The 18,502-nt window shown below is 36.2% G+C and overlaps 1 protein-coding gene across 7 annotated transcripts in view; it reads right to left on the bottom strand.

Annotated features, from left to right (window-relative positions):
- Positions 1–18,502, bottom strand: part of VPS13C (vacuolar protein sorting 13 homolog C) — a 95,905-nt gene that overhangs the window by 8,806 nt on the left and 68,597 nt on the right. For 4 of the 7 annotated variants that reach the window (XM_086757703.1, XM_086757697.1, XM_086757698.1 and 1 more), the window contains 17 exons: positions 18,240–18,373; positions 17,735–17,861; positions 16,038–16,273; positions 15,547–15,697; positions 14,254–14,394; positions 13,081–13,162; positions 12,915–12,984; positions 11,950–12,061; positions 10,825–10,938; positions 9,149–9,285; positions 8,815–8,896; positions 8,252–8,365; positions 7,930–8,005; positions 7,290–7,453; positions 5,987–6,032; positions 5,111–5,234; positions 4,317–4,431 (listed from right to left, as the gene is read on the bottom strand). In XM_086757703.1, the coding sequence (XP_086613829.1) occupies positions 4,317–4,431; positions 5,111–5,234; positions 5,987–6,032; positions 7,290–7,453; positions 7,930–8,005; positions 8,252–8,365; positions 8,815–8,896; positions 9,149–9,285; positions 10,825–10,938; positions 11,950–12,061; positions 12,915–12,984; positions 13,081–13,162; positions 14,254–14,394; positions 15,547–15,697; positions 16,038–16,273; positions 17,735–17,861; positions 18,240–18,373 (2,025 nt within the window). Of the gene's footprint in view, positions 1–4,316; positions 4,432–5,109; positions 5,235–5,986; positions 6,033–7,289; positions 7,454–7,929; positions 8,006–8,251; positions 8,366–8,814; positions 8,897–9,148; positions 9,286–9,790; positions 9,993–10,824; positions 10,939–11,949; positions 12,062–12,914; positions 12,985–13,080; positions 13,163–14,253; positions 14,395–15,546; positions 15,698–16,037; positions 16,274–17,734; positions 17,862–18,239; positions 18,374–18,502 lie in introns of those variants that run through there. The other 3 variants (XM_086757700.1, XM_086757701.1, XR_015259951.1) reach the window with 3 other exon arrangements.

Genomic DNA, 18,502 nt, shown 5'->3' with positions numbered 1-18,502 from the left:
TAAGAACTCTACATAGTTTAAGTAACCAAAACCGAAAGATCTTTTGTCAAGTAAGCTTACATCAGAATCAATTAAAAGAGCCTTCAACGTTTATCAGTATTTACATTTTATCTTCATATATTTTGAAGTTCAACAAACATCTTAAAGCATCATCATACATTGCAATCAACCCCAAAAATACTTTAAGCTCAAAAGTGGATTAATATTCAAGAGTTGAAATCAACAGCATAGTGTTTTCCTGGATTTGCTCCCTAGAGATATGATGTTTTGAAAAACATTTTAATTCAGCATTTTCCAGCAACCAGAAATATAGGGTCCACATCTTCTGTAAAAAAATATCACTTTCTCACCATCCTAAAAAATTTCTGAAACTGTAAAGCATACACAAGAGGAAAAAATGCCAGAAAGACTGTGTATCTCAAAGTCTCTTCAAAACACCAGAGAAAAGATGGCAGCATCTGACTAAAATCAAAATACAAACTCACATTTTATACTTGAGACATAGGTATTTTAAAAACAAGTAAAGTGAAGAAACACAACATTCACCGCCATATAAGACTGCAACTCAAAGGCTGCAATCCATACTCTGAACCCTTTTGTTGGATATGCAGAAATGAGACGTGCCACATATTTAAGCAGATTTATTCATCACCACGTTCTTCTATTTAAACTCAAAGCTTTGGAGAGAAAGCGTGTTTCTCACAACTTCAGAAACAAACCTGGTATTATTTTTATACTTTACATGCAATTACTAAAGTAAGAGTTCCCACTGAGCTCTGCGTAAGAGATGCAGTATTTCTCAGAGCTGTTCTCAGTACACCCGACAGACATCAGCGCAGTGGTCGTGGCATTATATAAAAAGGGGGTTGCACTTGATGCAAATTGCTGCATGATCTGCACACTCGGAAAATTCTGGCATCTTTATCAAAAGCTTTTATTTTTCTGAGAATGCTAGAGCACTTTAGAGAACTTCAATTCATTCTTATCTTACATGGAAATGAAAGAAGCAGTGCAAATTTACACAGCAGAACAGTGACTCAACCAGAAACAAAACCTGCAGCTTTTGAAACCTAGCGTAGTATTTTCTCCGCCACACAACACTGTCTCACCACCACGTCTCAATTATTCATGAAGTGTTCTGCATTCTTTATAAAGCTCCTTGCTTTAACTGGGAAATGAAACAAGTACCACCACAGACAGTGAATAATGTATGAATTCGTCATGTCAGACCCTAAGTGCTGGGGTTAGAATGCAGTCTCCTCACCAGAGCAGGCAGCAATACCTGGACATTAAAAGGCAGACTCACAAAGCCAGAAGGCACTTGTTATCTGTTCTGCTAAACCTCATCCACTGCAAACACTCCTCATACAGAGATTAAAACTCATGAGAACTTGTTCCTTGGAAAACAATTCTCCTAAAGCTGGCCTGTTTGTTCTGTGATTTCTCCAGCAACGTATACTCTGCATTTACATTTAACAGAACGTGTTCTGGACTACTTATTCTCACTACATGAGCTATAGACATGGCCTGAAAGACATTAAATTTGACTTTCCAGGTTTTGGATTGCCTGAGCATACCCCTATATACCCCCTATACATTAGATCCAGCACTTCTGGGGAAATGCACTGCATAACAAGCTTACTCAAGTGAACTCATCGACTCCATCTGGCTACTGCTCTCATTCTGCACAAAAAAAAGAAAAAAAAAAAAAAAAAAAAAAGACTTCTGAGTGGAAAAAAGTAACTTGTCTTTTAAGATCTACATGTGTGCTCTTCCTAAGCCAAGCTCTAATGTCTATCAATGTCTCTATTTCACATACAAGTGAGTATTTAAGTGAAGCACCTTTTTGTGCACCCCCTAGATAGTACTGAGGCACCCATTCCTTAAAGTAACCTTACAAGCCTTCAACTCCGTAAGCGTATAGTTGTTTTCAAGGGACATACGTACGCATCGAAGGCAGTTAAAATAGATGAGAGGGTGAGGATCCTGGTTAAACTACTTGTAACGTTGGGACAAAATTAGATCAAACAGTAAACAGCACTAGTACCTTCAAGTTGAGTTATCTGCGATTCCATTTGTAAATGCATGTAAAATTGACTGACTCATTTTCCCTGTAAAATATCCTATTTCCTGTAAAGACACTGTCTCCCTCTTGCTTGTGATTTAACACCACAAATCAAAACCTTCCCAACACTAACCTCTAGGATAATAATCAAAATCAGTTAAAAAAAACCCCAACCCTTGTATTCAATTAACTGCCTTCTGAAAGCAAGAAACTGAATTTAGTGAACTATACAGAGGATCCATTCTTGGTTAATATGCAATTCCAATCTACACCACTTAGATCTAAAAAAATACAAGTATTAGATGTGCAGGAACTGCATAAAATCCATTTTTCAGTGTCAATTGTGGTACCTTTTCCTTTTTGATAGATGGAAAAAATACAGCGGAAAAAAACCAACCTCACTACACGAAGAAATTTAGTCTGCTCAGTATATATCATGACGACTTAATCTCATTTAATCAGCTAAAAAAAACCCAACATTTAATGTATTTTATAACAACTTAAAGTAAGCCGACTATTGACCACTAAATTCTAAAAAGGCATTAGCAGCAGAGATGTCTCTGATTAACGGTTCTGGTTTTTGTCATTTACGATAGGCAATTTGTTCTGAGAACAGCTTGTTAGGCTTAGCTCGTTAACTTATGAGACACTGTACTAGAAATTAAATGTATGGCATCACTGAATTTAGGGGAAAAAAAAAGAAAAAAGGTAAATTCATGTTAACAGCTGAATGTTTGCATTGTTGAACAGTAAAGCCCCAGAAGATTCTGTGACTGAAACTGGAGTCTACTGAGCTGGCTACACTTTGTAACTGGTAACCTTTCATAAAGAAGCAGTAGTAGTAACTTGAAGTGACAGATGTACAAATGACAGGCCTATGGCATATCAAAGAAACCACAAATACAACTTTTCTTAGCATTTATATAGAAACAGTATTTCTATATAATGAAATTATAAGCATTTTCACAGAAGAAAATTCCATTCAATATCACTGTTCCAAATTTTGCACAAGTATCAAAATATTGCTTTCTCCCTTCATCCACAGCCCTAGCTGTAAGAGCACTAATACATCAATGAACTCAGAGTGACTGATTTTCCAAGTACTTTCTGTTGTTGTCATTCACAAGGAGCTACACATCCTTAGAAAAACAAATATACAGAAAACAAACCCTCCTCATCTCTCACATCTTACTCAGTCCTCTAATCTTACCGAAGATGGTCATTCAAGTAAGTTTCTTTGTTTGCTTAGCCTGGACAGTGTGAAACAGTGTTTTACTCAACTGGTACAAAGAAAAGACACGAATGAAGTCGAGAGGACATTTTAAATACAATCATGTCCTTAAACTAAATATGTAAAGCAGATAAAAAACCGTGACAGAAACAGAGAATAAATATGGAAAACGTTTACTCTGTTATTCCAGTTCTTGCTGCGTATGCCAGGAGAGAAAGAGAAAAAAGAGAAACATTAGAAGTAGAATAGGAAATAAGGATTAAAGGAATATCTAGAAGGAAGCAGCAAATACGCAAGTTTTGGTCTTAAAAAGTTAGTGTAGACAGCTATTTTACTCTAACTTTTTATAAACAAAATAAGCATTTTCATGTAAGTTTTAAGAACATGAAGTCTGAAATTAACTGGATTCTGATTATTTAGGACTTGAAAATAGCTGTTATTCATCCTCCATATGTTAGCCACATCCAGATGCAGAAGCAGGCTAAATGTCCACACAATGCCTGTAGCTATGATGTACTGCTATTAAAAACAATGTAAGGAAATACCAAAAGGTGGTATTTTGCAAATTCATGTAGTTTTTTCAACTGCTGATACCACCAGGAGGGGGGAAAAAAAAAAAAAAAAAAAAAACCCAACATGTCAGTAGTTGTATTAGCTGCCAAACAATTTAAGCGCTATTCATCCTATTTCAAAATTGCTTAGTGTGTAAACCAGCCTCAGCTTGGTTATTAAGCAAAACATTAGAACTGAGTATCAAAATGTTTTTGCTTCCACATATCCAAATCTTAATCTTAATCCTACTACCTCCTCTCAGAGCAACTACAGATCATAACATCAGTAAACAGCAATGCTGCAGTCTTCTTGTCATATTCAGCTCACTACAAGCTTGTCTTATGGCTGGGGCAAATTTTTACTTCGGATAACTGACACAGACCCCTGGCAGCTTTTTTTTATAACATAATGCTTTATGGAACCCTGTAGCTTAGAGAATTTTAACTGTATTTACAAGGCAAGTCATACCTCAAATAAATCATAACCCTCAGCTTCCACCCTATCATATGGCCGGATGATGCCGTCTTCATGAATGAAACGTGGAGGACGGAGATTCGATACCTCTTCAGTTGATTCTGCCACCCTGACAAAGACAGTGGAACAGTATTCTGGTAAGCTTACTACAAATCTGAGTTTCACCAACATATCTTTAAAAAGTCACCCTGTCACTGCTACATATCCCAGTTATACTTCCTGGGGACCCTACAGCTGTGAAGACACACAGCTAGCAGTAAATCCAGAGTAACATTAGCCATTTAGAAAGAATAACCTGGATAAATTTACTCCCAACCGTGGATGATTTAGTAAGGGTTCTCATGTTTATTAACACACTTTCCAAAGGTCCCCTCAAAACACAAGAAGCACATGATGTGTACTGCTGACCAAATTACAAGCTAGCAAGTTTTTCTCTGAAAAATTCAATGGTCTGTTTTTTACATTAAGTTTAGATGACATTTAGCATTCACCAGTACAAACCTATCCCAAAAGTAAAATTTACATAAAAGCTTGTAATTACTTTCCAGTCAAGGGAGGAAGTAAAAGGAGAAAATAGATTAGTAATGTCTACCTGAACTACAACACCACAAGATGTATTCTGAAGCACCAATTGCCAGAGATCATCATAAAATACATTCATTACAGGCTACTTGACATCTCAACCCCACATCCTACAGCATATTGCATTTAACAAAAATTATTGGACTACTTTACCACCTGGTATCCAACATACAGAGATACTTCAAACCTCCCACTTGCCACTTTACCTTTGAATCCCCTGGAAGGTACTGCTCGCCATATCTACGATGCCACCCGTCGGGCGGGCTAACGCTCCTACAAGCCCCTTTCCAATTCCTTTAAAGAACCCAGCTGCTCCTTCTTTTTTAGCCCCTTTAAAAGAAAGGAAACAGAAAGAGAGATAGTTTTAATGACCTACTTGAAGATACTAACCAGAAAATTAAACCGTTATTGCTCCAGGTTGTACTAGAACTGTTTTGCACTGGAAACAGCCCACAGCAACGATTACGTACAATCCACTTATTAAAAAGGTCTCTCTGCAAAGTCACGTGTTGCTTCCTCGTCTGTTGAGACATGTTGCTCTTCTCTGAACCTTTTCAGCCTCCAAACCAACGTAACTGAGATGCTAACTAGATTCTCCTCCCCACACTTTCAGTCTGGACTGTAGGCCAATATATCAGTTTTTGTACGTTGAGAGTACCAACAAAATAATCTTAAGACTCCAAGATGCACACATACAATGGAAGTTAAATATTTCTATCTTTCTAGTGATACATAACTATGGAAGATTTTTCCAACCTTTAGAGTCTCAAAAAACTTTTTCAACTGGTGCTCTTTAATTTATTATTTTTAGTATCTCTATTCTGGCTTTAAACAACAAATTGGGTACTACAGCAGGCCTAAAAAAAATACATCAAAGACAACTATTCCTTAATTCATACAAGGTCTGAAAAGGTGGCAAGCTATAAATATACGTGAGTAAATCCTCACATAACGTCACATTTGAATTAGAAATACAAAGCATTAGCATCACCAAACTTACACTGATATTTCTTAATATTATAAAACAAATTGAAAAGTTTTGGGAAACCACTTAAGCACTGCAGTGCAACCTTAGTGCTTACCTTCTACAGGTTTAGTGAACACGCCTGTCACACCGCCAACAACACCCTAAAACCAAGAAGATGAGTGAGTTCCTACTTAGAAACATGAATGCTATACTCCAGCTGGGCATGAGTTGTGTCTCATCCTTCATTTTACGACTGTATAAACATTGGAAGTTCAACATCAGAAACACTGTTTGGCTGGGGTTTCTTTTTTTAACTTTAAATTTTTAAGAAAATTATGATTGAGGAGAAAAAAAAGAGGGGGACAAAACCTAAAATGGCCAAAGAAACATTTATGCTGACAAGACAGACCAACAAATCTTTTGTACAGTAATCAATCTTGTAATAATTAAGAAAGTCACTGTTTCACTTTCACTACTAACAGGAAGCTGCCAGAATTCCCAGTTGTGAGTGACTGGTACCAAATATTCCAAATGAATTAACATCAAATAACTCTCTGGAAAACTTTAAAGGTCAAGTAGTTTAATGACACTAAGGCAGAAGAATAAAAATCCACTGAGTTAACTTCCAAATTTTCAGCAAACAGTATCAGAAACAACTCCACAATGTTTATTAGTTATCATTACTTAGAAATACGTTAACTGTTTTTATTTTGAATGGCAAGTGATAGAATTTATTAGAAGATTTAATTTGCATTCAGGTAATACAGATCTCTCAGTAATTGTTTACACGAGTTTGTCTCATACTTAACACTAACGAGAAATAAATGTGATCTTTCAGCAACCAGAAAAGGTTCCTGATTTTAGGTTATGAAAAAAATACAGAGGTTGTAGACTTTCTATTTCAGAAAAATCTCTCTGACTTAATGTAGTACTTTCTTTTATACACAATCCACTTGTTTTATGTTCACATTCTTTTAAGTCAAGAAAACCTAGGAGTTTTTATGAGACCTCAACATACAGGAAGACATTTCTACTATGCAGCACATGCCCAGAGCTCATAATTCACATCCAACTGACTTCAATGACAGAATTTACTGCATGGTGAAATGAGGGCCCAGTTACTTTAATTAGGTAACACATTTGTTGAAGATGAGTAACTATTTGCTTATTTACATAATTCACATGAGAAACTGGCATTTCTTCCTACGCTTTTCCTTTCCTATCTTCAGTTCCTCAGGTTGGCCAAAAACACAACCTCAAACACTAAAGCTATGCTGAGCCTCCTATAGACCGACTGCCTGTTTCATTTCCTCTGTTTAGTTCATAAACTGATAAAGACGACACTAAACTTGTCTGCATACAATTTTCAAGTGTGGATCAAGAGTTGGCACCTAACATCCTCAACTTCAAATTCATACCCGTAACAAGCCTTTTCCTCCTTTGGCCAGGCTGTCACCAAAGTCTTTTGGCTGCCGACCCATTTCCTCTCTCCGTTTCTGCTGAAATTCTTTATCCATAGTAATAGCAGCCAAGCCTTTTCCAACAGAACCAGTGATCCTAGATACCACCCCTGCTGCACCACCTGATGGAACAGAGCAGAAAGCAAAAATTACTGTTCTTCCACAATGTAACAGCAGACAAGCTCCAGTACATGTTTTATATAGCATATTGGATGGAATCTATTTTCTCTAATTACTGGAACACATAGCTAAATAAAGATACAAGGTAATTGTAACAGTAGCAGGTCCTAAGAACATTCCTCAGGCTTCTCCAGACAGTTCAGGTCAATTGGAATAATCTTCCTTATTCATTCACAGCATGTTACAAATTCAGTTACACATGCAATACTTCTCAGTTTGCTCACTCAATCTACAAAACAGCCATTTAGATGGTATCGTGAATACTGGAAACAGTACCTGAGAAACTAAAACACTCAGCAAAAAATTACCATTATAGTTTCAGAATAAAACTTTCCCTTCAAAATTAAAAGAAAAAAAAAGCCTAAATGTAACCCATGCGTTAACCTAACTTACTAAAGGGTAACAATGTGATACATACCCACTGTGTGTCCAAGAAGACTTTTAACACCAATTACAAAGCCTTCAGCAAATTCTTCAGGTCCTTGAACAGCACCCTAAAAATGAAGCTTATTATGAATGGTAAAATACTATACACTTATGCATCTGTTGCAAGAAAAACTATCAATTCCTTTACACTGATGAAAGTAAGGCCATTTGATTATGTGATTTCTTTAATGTTAACAAAAACTTCTTTCTTAACTGTTCAGGGTGTAGAGTACAGTGACAACAAAACTACAACCACACCAGTATATTCAAATCAGCCACTCTTTATAGACAGCTGAAGAATCAGGAAGTCATACCTGGAATGGCTCGTAGAAGAAAGCTTCAACTCCCTCAGACAAGCCTCTGATTAAACCAAACGGATTTCCAAGAACATCTAACCCGAGTACTAGAACATACATCTGTTTCAGGAGCTAAATAGTTGGGGGGGGGGGGGGGGGGAACCACAAAAACAAACACAGTGTTACTAGCTATTGTTACACATAGCTCCATGTTAGAACCCAAAGCTGGTTATTTTTTAAATTTACTACTAAGTAAGGTGTTAGAGTACTCAAGTAAGTAGTCCTACTAGAACGAAGATAGGCTTAGGTAAAAGATGCGGTATATGTATGGATAACTATTAAAATACTTTGGTGAAGAAATATATAAGTAAGAAGAACAGAAGCAATCATTTAAAATTCTTAAAACACATTTTCAGGACACTTTTGTACTTATATTTTTGTAATGTGCCACCAGATTCCTACTTCAGTACCCAAACCAAAAAACTAAGTAGCTGTTAGAGGTATTAACCTTTTCTTATTTTCTGCATTCGATAAGATACTTACTAAAAATTTTACACAAAAGCTTGACTAAATAAGCTTACTTGTTCACTGTAATGTCTAACAACTCTCTTCATCAGCTGGTCTCTCTTGTAGAACTGATATTTAATTTCAAAGAAAGCAAGTCTGAAAGACAAATAATCACACATTAGTTATAGATATCCTTTCTCCTTCTAAATAGTTCTTTTTCCTTCATATAATCTTGAAGCCCTGTTTTCTTAAAAAGGAGCCCAAACTCCATCTTCCCTCCATTCCTCCCTTTCCCCAAAGGCTGTATACATTTACACCGGAGTCAGCCAGCAAAGTTTACCATGGATCCAATTATTAAATGTACAGTAGCTTTATTCAAAATAATTTTAAAAATATTTATTAGCTTACTTGAAAATAAGATCATCCACATCTGTTAGAGTAGCTCCAATACTTTTCAACAGCAAATTCAGAGAATGGATGGCTATCATTTCTCCCCCGTTATCTGATGCTTCTCCACCAGAAGCCAGAGACAGACTCAAATGTAACTGACAAGACAGAATTAGTGAAATAAGATAAATTAAGACAAAAAAAAGACAGACACCAGGACATGCTGGGTGGTGCACATGTAAACAAACCAGTGGTGAAACAGTGGTAAGTGTATTTTTACTCACTTTGAGGAAATGTACAATTTCAACATGCTTGAACTCACAATGGCATTACTTTGACAACATATGTATGTATTTATATGTCCATACAGAGAAGTGTCTAACTCCCCTAGAAGTTTAACTTTTGTTATGTTTACAACTGTAAACTTCTGTGTAAACAATGAGAGAAAAAACATGTTAAATAGGTGGAGCTTAATTCCCAGTACAAGTTAAAGTTTAAGTTCTGATTTACTAAGTAGCATGTGTCTATTTTTGAAACCAGTCACTCTTTTGGGGAATGCATGAACTTTAGAGAATTGTCTTTAACACTGTAAAATGGGAGTGTTTAGTGTTGTAGACACTTATTTTAAAAGAAATACACTCACTTTTCTTAAGGGTGGAGAGCGCAATAGAAAATTATTCCCCTTTTCCCTTGTTCATGACTATAACCAATACTGCTCCCTTCTACTCTCTTAACAGAGGGCATAGCAGTTAACCTGTCGCATTTGACTCTTTCAGGATTCCAAATTTCCGTTTTTCTCAAAAGGCCACACAGCCGTTTTCACAGTCTTCCCATTATCCAGTGGTTTGGAATATTGAGAGAGTCACTGAAGGTGAAAAAAACAGGAGAAAGAGAAGCCCCTTCCTGTACTTAAGAGACAGCACGTCTAGATATTTCAAATAAAGATGCAGAAGAGACTTAAAATTATAACTGTTTCTTCAACAACTTTAACCAGACTAGCTAGAAGATAACATTAGACTATCACAATAGTGTCTTGTTTCTCTAGCGTTTTCCCTGGCTTCACATTCTATTCTCACAAGTTTATAAGCACAATCATTCTAGAAAAAAAATCTGAAAATCTAAGTATACCCTAAAAGGTATCTAGTGAAATAAGTAAAAAGTTGAAAGAAGTTTCAGAATTTAACAAACTGTATCGGGTCTGTCTTTTAGACATTTGGTGAAAAGAAAAGGAAAATAAATACTTTATTTGCCTCTAAATTCTTATTCAATCCGATAGCCTTAGGGGAGCATCCTGTTGATTCAAAATAACATATGAACATATGATATAACTGATGATCTTTCTTCCCTTGCTCAAAAAAAAAAAAATAACTGGTTCAAAAGAGAAACAAAGACAATTACAATTTATCGTACTTTACTTGGATACCTTCACGTCAGCATTTCATCTAGCTTTCTTCATTATTATACCCATTGACTCTTCCCACTCGGCAATGATTAAGGGTCTGCACTCATGGGCAACTAAAACTTTTTCAACAAAGTATTAAGTTTCAGGGGACATAAAAAAAAAAAAATCCCCATTAGGAAGACCGCATGAAGCTCTCAATTAACCAGAAAGTTGATCTGAGGACATATTTACTTAAGGAATTAAAAGATCATTGATATCAAGTGTTTTATTAACTGAAAGTATCTCTTTTTCATACCTTAATTGGAGAAATATGGAAATGTTCGAAGAAGCTGAGCATTGACAGGTCCGTTAGGGAAGACTCCATTAGCTCAGTGTTAAGCGCATCCACATCTTGCTGAATTAATTTAAACTGGTTTTATTAAAAAAAAAAAAAAAAGAAAAAGAGAGAACTTAAGTTTCTCTCTTCAACATATATGTAATGTAATTAATAATATTACATATAAATATATGTCAAATATATACATACAAAAACCAGCAGAAATAATAACCATAGTCAAATGTAATAAAACAGTTTACTAACTAGTTAAATAGCCAAAACTTCCAAAACTGGAAATAGACTAATACCAGATTGCAAGTGTACTAAGAGACTTCTTTATCCCAGATTAAATCAAACAAACAAAAAAACCCGGACAAAAACGAACAAAAAACCAAACAAAAACCCAACCAAACAACACACAATCATTTCTGGGTGACTCTTCCATTTTATGCCATACCACTTGCTATTGCCTTACATTCCTCAGTCACTTAAGGTATCACTTCTAAATTAATTTAGAAATATTAGCAAATAACTAACTTCCTGAGGTTCTTGGCATTTTTGTATTTCCTCACAAAATTAGAGTTTTTATAGAGTACATCTGAAAATATAATTTCTAAGAAAAAGAAACTTGTAAGAACCACTCTCATACACACACTAGAACCAAATGTGACCTTTCTGAATACAATCCACCTATACAAGGCTTAACTTAGAGCCATGAAAATCTGTTCCTTCTGGTCTCTAAAGACAAAAGATGCTGTAGACTAACAATCAGAAGGCCACTCCTAAGCATATTTCATCTACCACCCCTAAGAGTTTGTAGCCACAGTTGAAATAATTGTGTCATCAATTAATGAAACATTAAAGGAGCACGAGACAGTTACACATATCCAAGTATCAGTTACTTAAACTTGTCAATTAGTAATGCTGACAGCCCATGTTTAACAGAAATATCAATGCTTCACTGAAAATTATCTTACCGTGTCCCTTTATTCACTGTTGTCAAATGCAATACTCACTCATTTAAACTGAAACGTTCAGAAAATCACAACATTGTTTACCATAAAGGGCCTGTTCTGGCAAAAGTCAGTTTCTGTCATACGTTACCCTTTGTCTTTCAGCTTCTGGGTCTGTAGACGGAGTAAAAAGCTCACTGAGTGCTCCTAAAAATCCTTGATCAATTTTCAATGCCATTTCCTGGATAAGAACCATGAAGTATCTAAAAACGGGGGAAAAAAAACCCCGAAACAAACAGTGTATACTTATAGAAGTTTAACTTAAATATCACATGCTTACCCTATGTAACTGAGGTTTTGTTGCACAATGTTGCAGATCAAGACTTTAAATCTACAATGTCAATTGTCTATTTACAGTTAGAAGGACTGACCAGCCTCAAAGATACTGCAGATCATTCATGTCTTAACACTTTCAGAATTTACCTAAAAATATTGACAATCACCAAATACTACTTCTATTAATATACTAGGTTAACAGATGCTCCACGGATAACAGCACCTAAACAACATATTCCTTCCTCTTATTCAACTCTCTCTCTCCAAAACTCATATTACTGAATATTTAATTTATTAAAATTCACCATCCTCAAATACTATAGCCACCCTAGGTGGGTGCAGATTCTTGCATTAGAAACCACCACTATAAGGTTTTTGTCTCATTTTTAGTACAAAAATTCAAGACACAGATATATCAACTAAAGAACAGACATTTCACAATGGGCTACATCAAAAACTGTATGAGCTGTCTGTTGTTACAGCACCAAATAAACCCAGCGCTGTACAGCAAACAGGCAGACATGCAACTCTGATATTGTAGTACAAGAAGGAAATAATTCTGATTACTAAAGAACTTGCATAACAGTCCCTTCATGGGGCCACTCTTTACTTTCTACAAGTGAGTTTCTTTTAGAAAGATGTTTTTTCACTGGAGATGTTTAAAAACTGAATCCGAAGTCAGGAGTTGTTTGGATAGGACAACATGTACTTTAAAACAAGGTTGATTTCTGAAAAGCATTAAATCTCTAAAATTGTATTACAACACACTGTTAAACTCACTTGAATTGCAGTACTTTGCTGTACTCATTGAATCTAGTGATGATGCTGATGTCAATGAAGGGTTTTGGTTCTAAATAGAAAAAAAAATATCAAAGTATATGTAAAAAAATAAATTGACAAGGTACTACTTTCAAAGCTGTATAAATCTAGTAAGGCTTTCCCTTACCTGAATCCAAAGCAATTGACTTGGGAGGGGCTACAGGGTGAAATACAACAGGAAACATCGATCCTGGTAATTGATTATCAACCTAAAAAATTATTGCATAATTACAGGAATATTTTAATGACAGTATAATCAAAGACCATTTCCATTTTAGAAGGTTTGAGAAGCCTGTTTATCGATTGTGTTCAAGATGTACGTCATTCCTACTTTGGGGGAAGGAGAAAAGAGGAAGAGCATTATTCTGATATTATTTTGGAATGTTCCCCATTTAGTTATAAAAGGTCAGATGGTTGGAAGTATTGCACAAGGGATGCTTACACAGGTTCACACTCACAAAGATTCATTCAGAGGGGCTGTGGCTGATGGCATACATTGACTATAATAACAAAAACTACTTTCAGGCAAAAATAAAAACAAAACGTAAAAGATAAAGGAAAGAGGAAACTCTTCCCCACCAGCTGGTCAGGAAAAGTATCAGGGTCCTCAAAGGCTAACCCCTCTGGGGGCCTCTAAAGTGCAGCAAATGGAGATGAAGAGACAATGATGATGATTTCTCACCATTATTTTCCTCTAGTACTAAGCACTTCTCAGTAGTACCTGCTCAAGTGTTCTATCGGTTAACTTAGTAACATTACTAGTGCTGACCGAAGCATGCTGATCAGGTGCAAGGGTCGTACATTAACTCACTCTTAGGCTTACATGCAGATATATTATTGCATACTATTTCTGTATATTTACATGTCTATTGTTTATTATTTACTTTCCATTAGACAGATAATTTTTATACTAAAGATCTCTGAAGCTCTAGATACACTCTCTAGAATAATATGTTATGTTACTATATACAAACTATGGTAAACAGATTTTGAAAAAGGTTGAAGTTTTTGTTTTAAAACACCAAAATACCTCTCTTTAGAAATAAACTTCCCATCATAGCACCCTGCTTTATATTAACCCACAATGCTGTGGAGTTTTTTCCATACTACTTGCAAAATCTGGGGATTATAGTTCTGCAGTACTTTTCCATCAAGGGAGCACTCGTAGCGCATCTGCTACTCTGACAAAGTGAACAGAGCACCACATATCTAAGATCTTGAAACATTTCCTCATACAAATGAATAAAATAAAAGCCTTCAAGTGTATGTTTAGTTCATAGAATACGATGAAAGATGGTACCTGCAGCCAATACAATTGAGCCCGCAAGCTTCTTTGGTGAGGTGACTGTTTGAATTCAACCTGAATTCCTGATAGGAAGTTGCGTCGGATGCTGCATCTGACTGGCAGACGCATTTCCATTGGCACCTTACTAAAATTCACCTGGAAATATAAGAAAGCAGAGCTAATGTACAGCTTAACTAAAGCCATCATAAAACGTTATGTTACTAGTAAACAGATTAGCAAATATAACCTGCATTTTTCCTTATTCATTATCACAGAGCTATTGAATTAATCAATCCAACTATCCACATGGAAAGTTAACAAAAACCACAAGTCAGTCTGACAAGCACATTACATTGCAACTTCAGTTGTCCCAAGCAGGAACCTCTGTGTCTTCTTAGTAACTATTTCTTCATAAGTTACACATTACACGGGCATAAAGATATTTACATGCAGCTGAATACTCTCTGCTGACACATTTATCTCAATTCTGAAACATTCAAGTTACGAGAAGCAAAAGGAAAAAGCTTTCCTTTACTCCAAGTCAAGTGTAATGACTTCCAGATAAAGTTTTCGACACCACATACTTTAAATGTACTACTGCAAAGTACAAACCCTAAGTATTCATACAGCTGAGGGTACATATGTTTTTCAAATGACAGGATGATATAGAAAACAAGCCTGATGATGCTACTATAAGACATCTGTATTTTACTTAGCCATTTCAACACATTAGATTTATGCACAGAATACAGGTATGGACACTTTATGTCTGAAAAAGTTCAGGTAAGTGAATCAATTTCAAGAGTCTTTGAATACTACAGGCTCCTTTACCACAACAAGTCATGGGAACTGCAGCTTACCAAGAAGCTGAAACCAAGACTACTGCAAAAGCTTTTAAGTTACATCAGTGAGAATACAGGTTCATAACTAACATGCAGTGACCAAGCAATTTTTTCTACGTCACAAAAGCAAACTTCTTTAAGATTGCTACTTTATAATATAAGTCTGGAAAATACCTCAATACTGCCTCCGTATTAGAATCACAGAACAGTTTGGGTGGGAAGGGACCTTTAAAGCCCACGCAGTCCACCCCCCCTGCAAGAAGCAGGGACATCTCCAACCAGATCAGGTTGCTCAGAGCCCCGTCCAACCTGGCCTGGAATGTTTCCAGGAATGGGGCATCCACCAGCTCTATTCTACTGTATAAATGTGAAACTATTCCAGAAAAGGTGGCTTTTTGTTTGCGTTTCTCTTAACACAGCATCTATCCTTACTTAGCAAAATAAACAGTGGAACATCAAAACATACCTCAGTGTTGCTGTCTAGTTTATGCCAACCTGTAGTTTGGAAAGCACTCTTAGAAAGATACTTTTGATAGGCTTGTTCCAACAGGTTTATTTGCTTTTGACTAAATGGTTTCCACTTTTGCTTCCGTTTCAGTTCCCAAACAACACCAGAACTGCAAGACAAATAATAAGATTAACAATTTAAAAGTACTGAAAACTTTCTTTTGCATGCAAACGATGTAAAAAGACATTATCCTAATTTTTCAGGCTCAAAACCCCCTATTGTTTACTTTTTTGGTTTTTAATAGAAGTTTAGAAAGGAGGCAGTTAAAACCTATTTATTCAAATTGCACAACAGCAATAAAGGCAGAAATAAATTTCATTTTAAAAGGTTTCACTTATAGTCATGTCATTTGAAAGATGTCCCCTTCAACTCAACTGCATTGGAAAAACTACAATATGCTGTCAAATTTTGATGATTCAAAGGAATACTTAGGCTTTCACTTGCAGTACCTAGTAATTCCTATATAAGAGATTTCTTTCTTATTTTCATTGTTAACAAGAGAAAGTCCAAGACTATGGATTGACAAGTTTATTTCTTGATCAGGTTGCTCCAGCTCCTCTGCTTGTCGTGCTTTAGAAACTATCGCAACATCATCTGTGAAAAGCAGCACTCGCTGGCGTCCATCCAGGAAGGACACCCAGTGGATCTGAGTGTTTGCATTGTAAGGGAACTGCCCACATTCATCCTGTATGGGGGAGGAAAAAAAAAAAAAAAAAAAGATATACAATAAGTACATTGTAAATCCAGGTTGTTGCTGCTCATCTACAAGTAAGCAAGTTTACTGGCACAGATACAAGCCTGAATTCCCTATATTTCTTGTTTGTGTAGCTTACAGCATCCTACTGCTTTGGTGACATCCTGTATCCCAACACTAGAAAGAAGCTGAGAGTTGGGATTTATTTTTTTTTTCCTTTTTAAAAAGTAGGCATTCCAGTAATACTTGTCCATGAGAATAATATTGGAAATCATTAGGAAACAAAGGCCTTCACAGACAAAAAAAAGACTTGGAATGGTAGGTGATGGGGGAAGAAGGCACTAAATGATATACCACAAAACAGTAAAACCAGACAATGATTAAGACCTCTGCTCTTCAAATGCAGATATTCTTTATTTGTTAATTTGTGAGGCCAAACTGAGACAGTTAAAGTCCTTTTCTCAAAAATCCCTACATAATGAGGAATGTAACCACAATTATATCCTAAGGAAAGCAGTTTCATACCAAAAACATTTTTATATGTAAAAGAATTGCCCAGAGAAAGTGCTCATGCATTAAAGCACACTGTAATTGGTTAACTGTCAGTTCAGCTGTGAGAAACTGAATCTATTCCCAGTATAACTGAAACACAAACTTGCTTTCCTGTCCCTACTTTCAGCTCCTAGTATTTTCAGTTTTCTTATCTTACCTGTGCCTAGTTAACAGAAAAACCAAGCCACCTCTGAAGAATTCAGAGTTTAGTAAAAGGTGCAAGAGGGCCACTATTTCGCGACGAGACACATAGGCCTTTATTTAGCCTGCCTTCCAGCCAAGTGAGAAAACTCTTCCTCCATCAATGCTTGCTTCCCCATTCTTTAAGGAAATACTTACCTAGTCTTATCCTAGATTTACCTTTGCTTCTAGCTACAGTTTCCCTCTTTCCCTCACTCATTTTACCATCTTGATCATTGTTATTTTGCCCCTACTTCACACATTTTCCTATTTTAATATTGCATGAGTTACAAGCACCGAAATAGCTCTTAGTGAGCAACTCAATATTCTGCTCCATGCAAGCATTTCCCATCGGAAGTAAGAGTCACAACAGTCAGGGGTTTTCTCCACCTTTAGGGAGACACTTAAGCTGAATGTAGCACTGCTAGAAAATTGCTGAATTATTTATCCTTTGTACTATTTAGATACATTCACAGCTCATACACTTCATGCTTCTTTCATATGCAAGAAAACCCTGGAGAAAATGCAGGTTGGAGTTTGTGTCCTATCCTCCAGTTACATTAATCTAAACACCTACAATCTTGCTACTTGAGAGTACACTCAGAAGTCCCCTAGAGGACAAGACAGATGCAAAGTTACTGAAGAAGCTTTCTCCCAGATTTTAATCTTGTTACTATCCTAGACTGGTTCAGCATTTACTTCTCCCCTTCAGAAATTTACCTTAAGTAGGTCATGTTCACCAAAATTTTGGGAGTAGCCCCAAGTTAATTTTCTTGTTTTAGTTGGATCTGTCCATGCAAACAGGCACACTTGCTTTGGTTTCAGCTCCATTTCCTCTTGTAATCCACTGCAAGTTAAAAGAAAAGGAGCAAAATGATAGCATTCATTGGTTAAGACCACTGACTGAAGTGGTGCAAGCAGATCGCGGTGCTATATACTCCTCCCCTCCAGCCTCCTGGGGTGAGGCAAGAAGGGCCTAGGCTATTCGCTCCAAAAAAAAGGATAGTTAGGCTCTGAGTGAACCAAAATTTATACTCCCATTTTATTCTCTCTACTTTCTCAAACAGTAAAGACTGCTTAGAAGTAGATAAAATAATTAAAATAACAAAAAAGAAAAGAGTTTTTTCTATTTTTCAAGGCACCATAATGGTAAGAGAGAACTACTTTCTTCAGAAAGGATCCCCCCTGGTTTAAAAAAGCAATGTGAATTGTTTCTTTCACATACCTCTGCTTGTATCTGAGAGAGTCCCATGAAGTATGGTTAACAATAAGAGCTGGAGCAGCTCCCTCATGGTAATCAGAGAAGCTTATGACGGTAGAGTGCTCAGAAACATTCACATCTACGAGTAAGCCTCCATTCTGGAGAGAAAGTTAGACAGAAAGTTCAATATTTGTTCTATGCATACACTCAAGTTAGAAGAGATTACATTTTTATTTTCAGATGAATCTTTCACTGGCCTCTTACAAATAAAAAAAAAAGGAAGTGTA

This window comes from Chlamydotis macqueenii, chromosome 12 (assembly GCF_036417535.1).
Source record: "Chlamydotis macqueenii isolate bChlMac1 chromosome 12, bChlMac1.mat, whole genome shotgun sequence".
NCBI classification, from domain to species: domain Eukaryota; kingdom Metazoa; phylum Chordata; class Aves; order Otidiformes; family Otididae; genus Chlamydotis; species Chlamydotis macqueenii.
The sequence above is the reverse complement of the archived record's forward strand: the minus strand, read 5'-3'. Positions and strand labels throughout refer to the sequence as shown.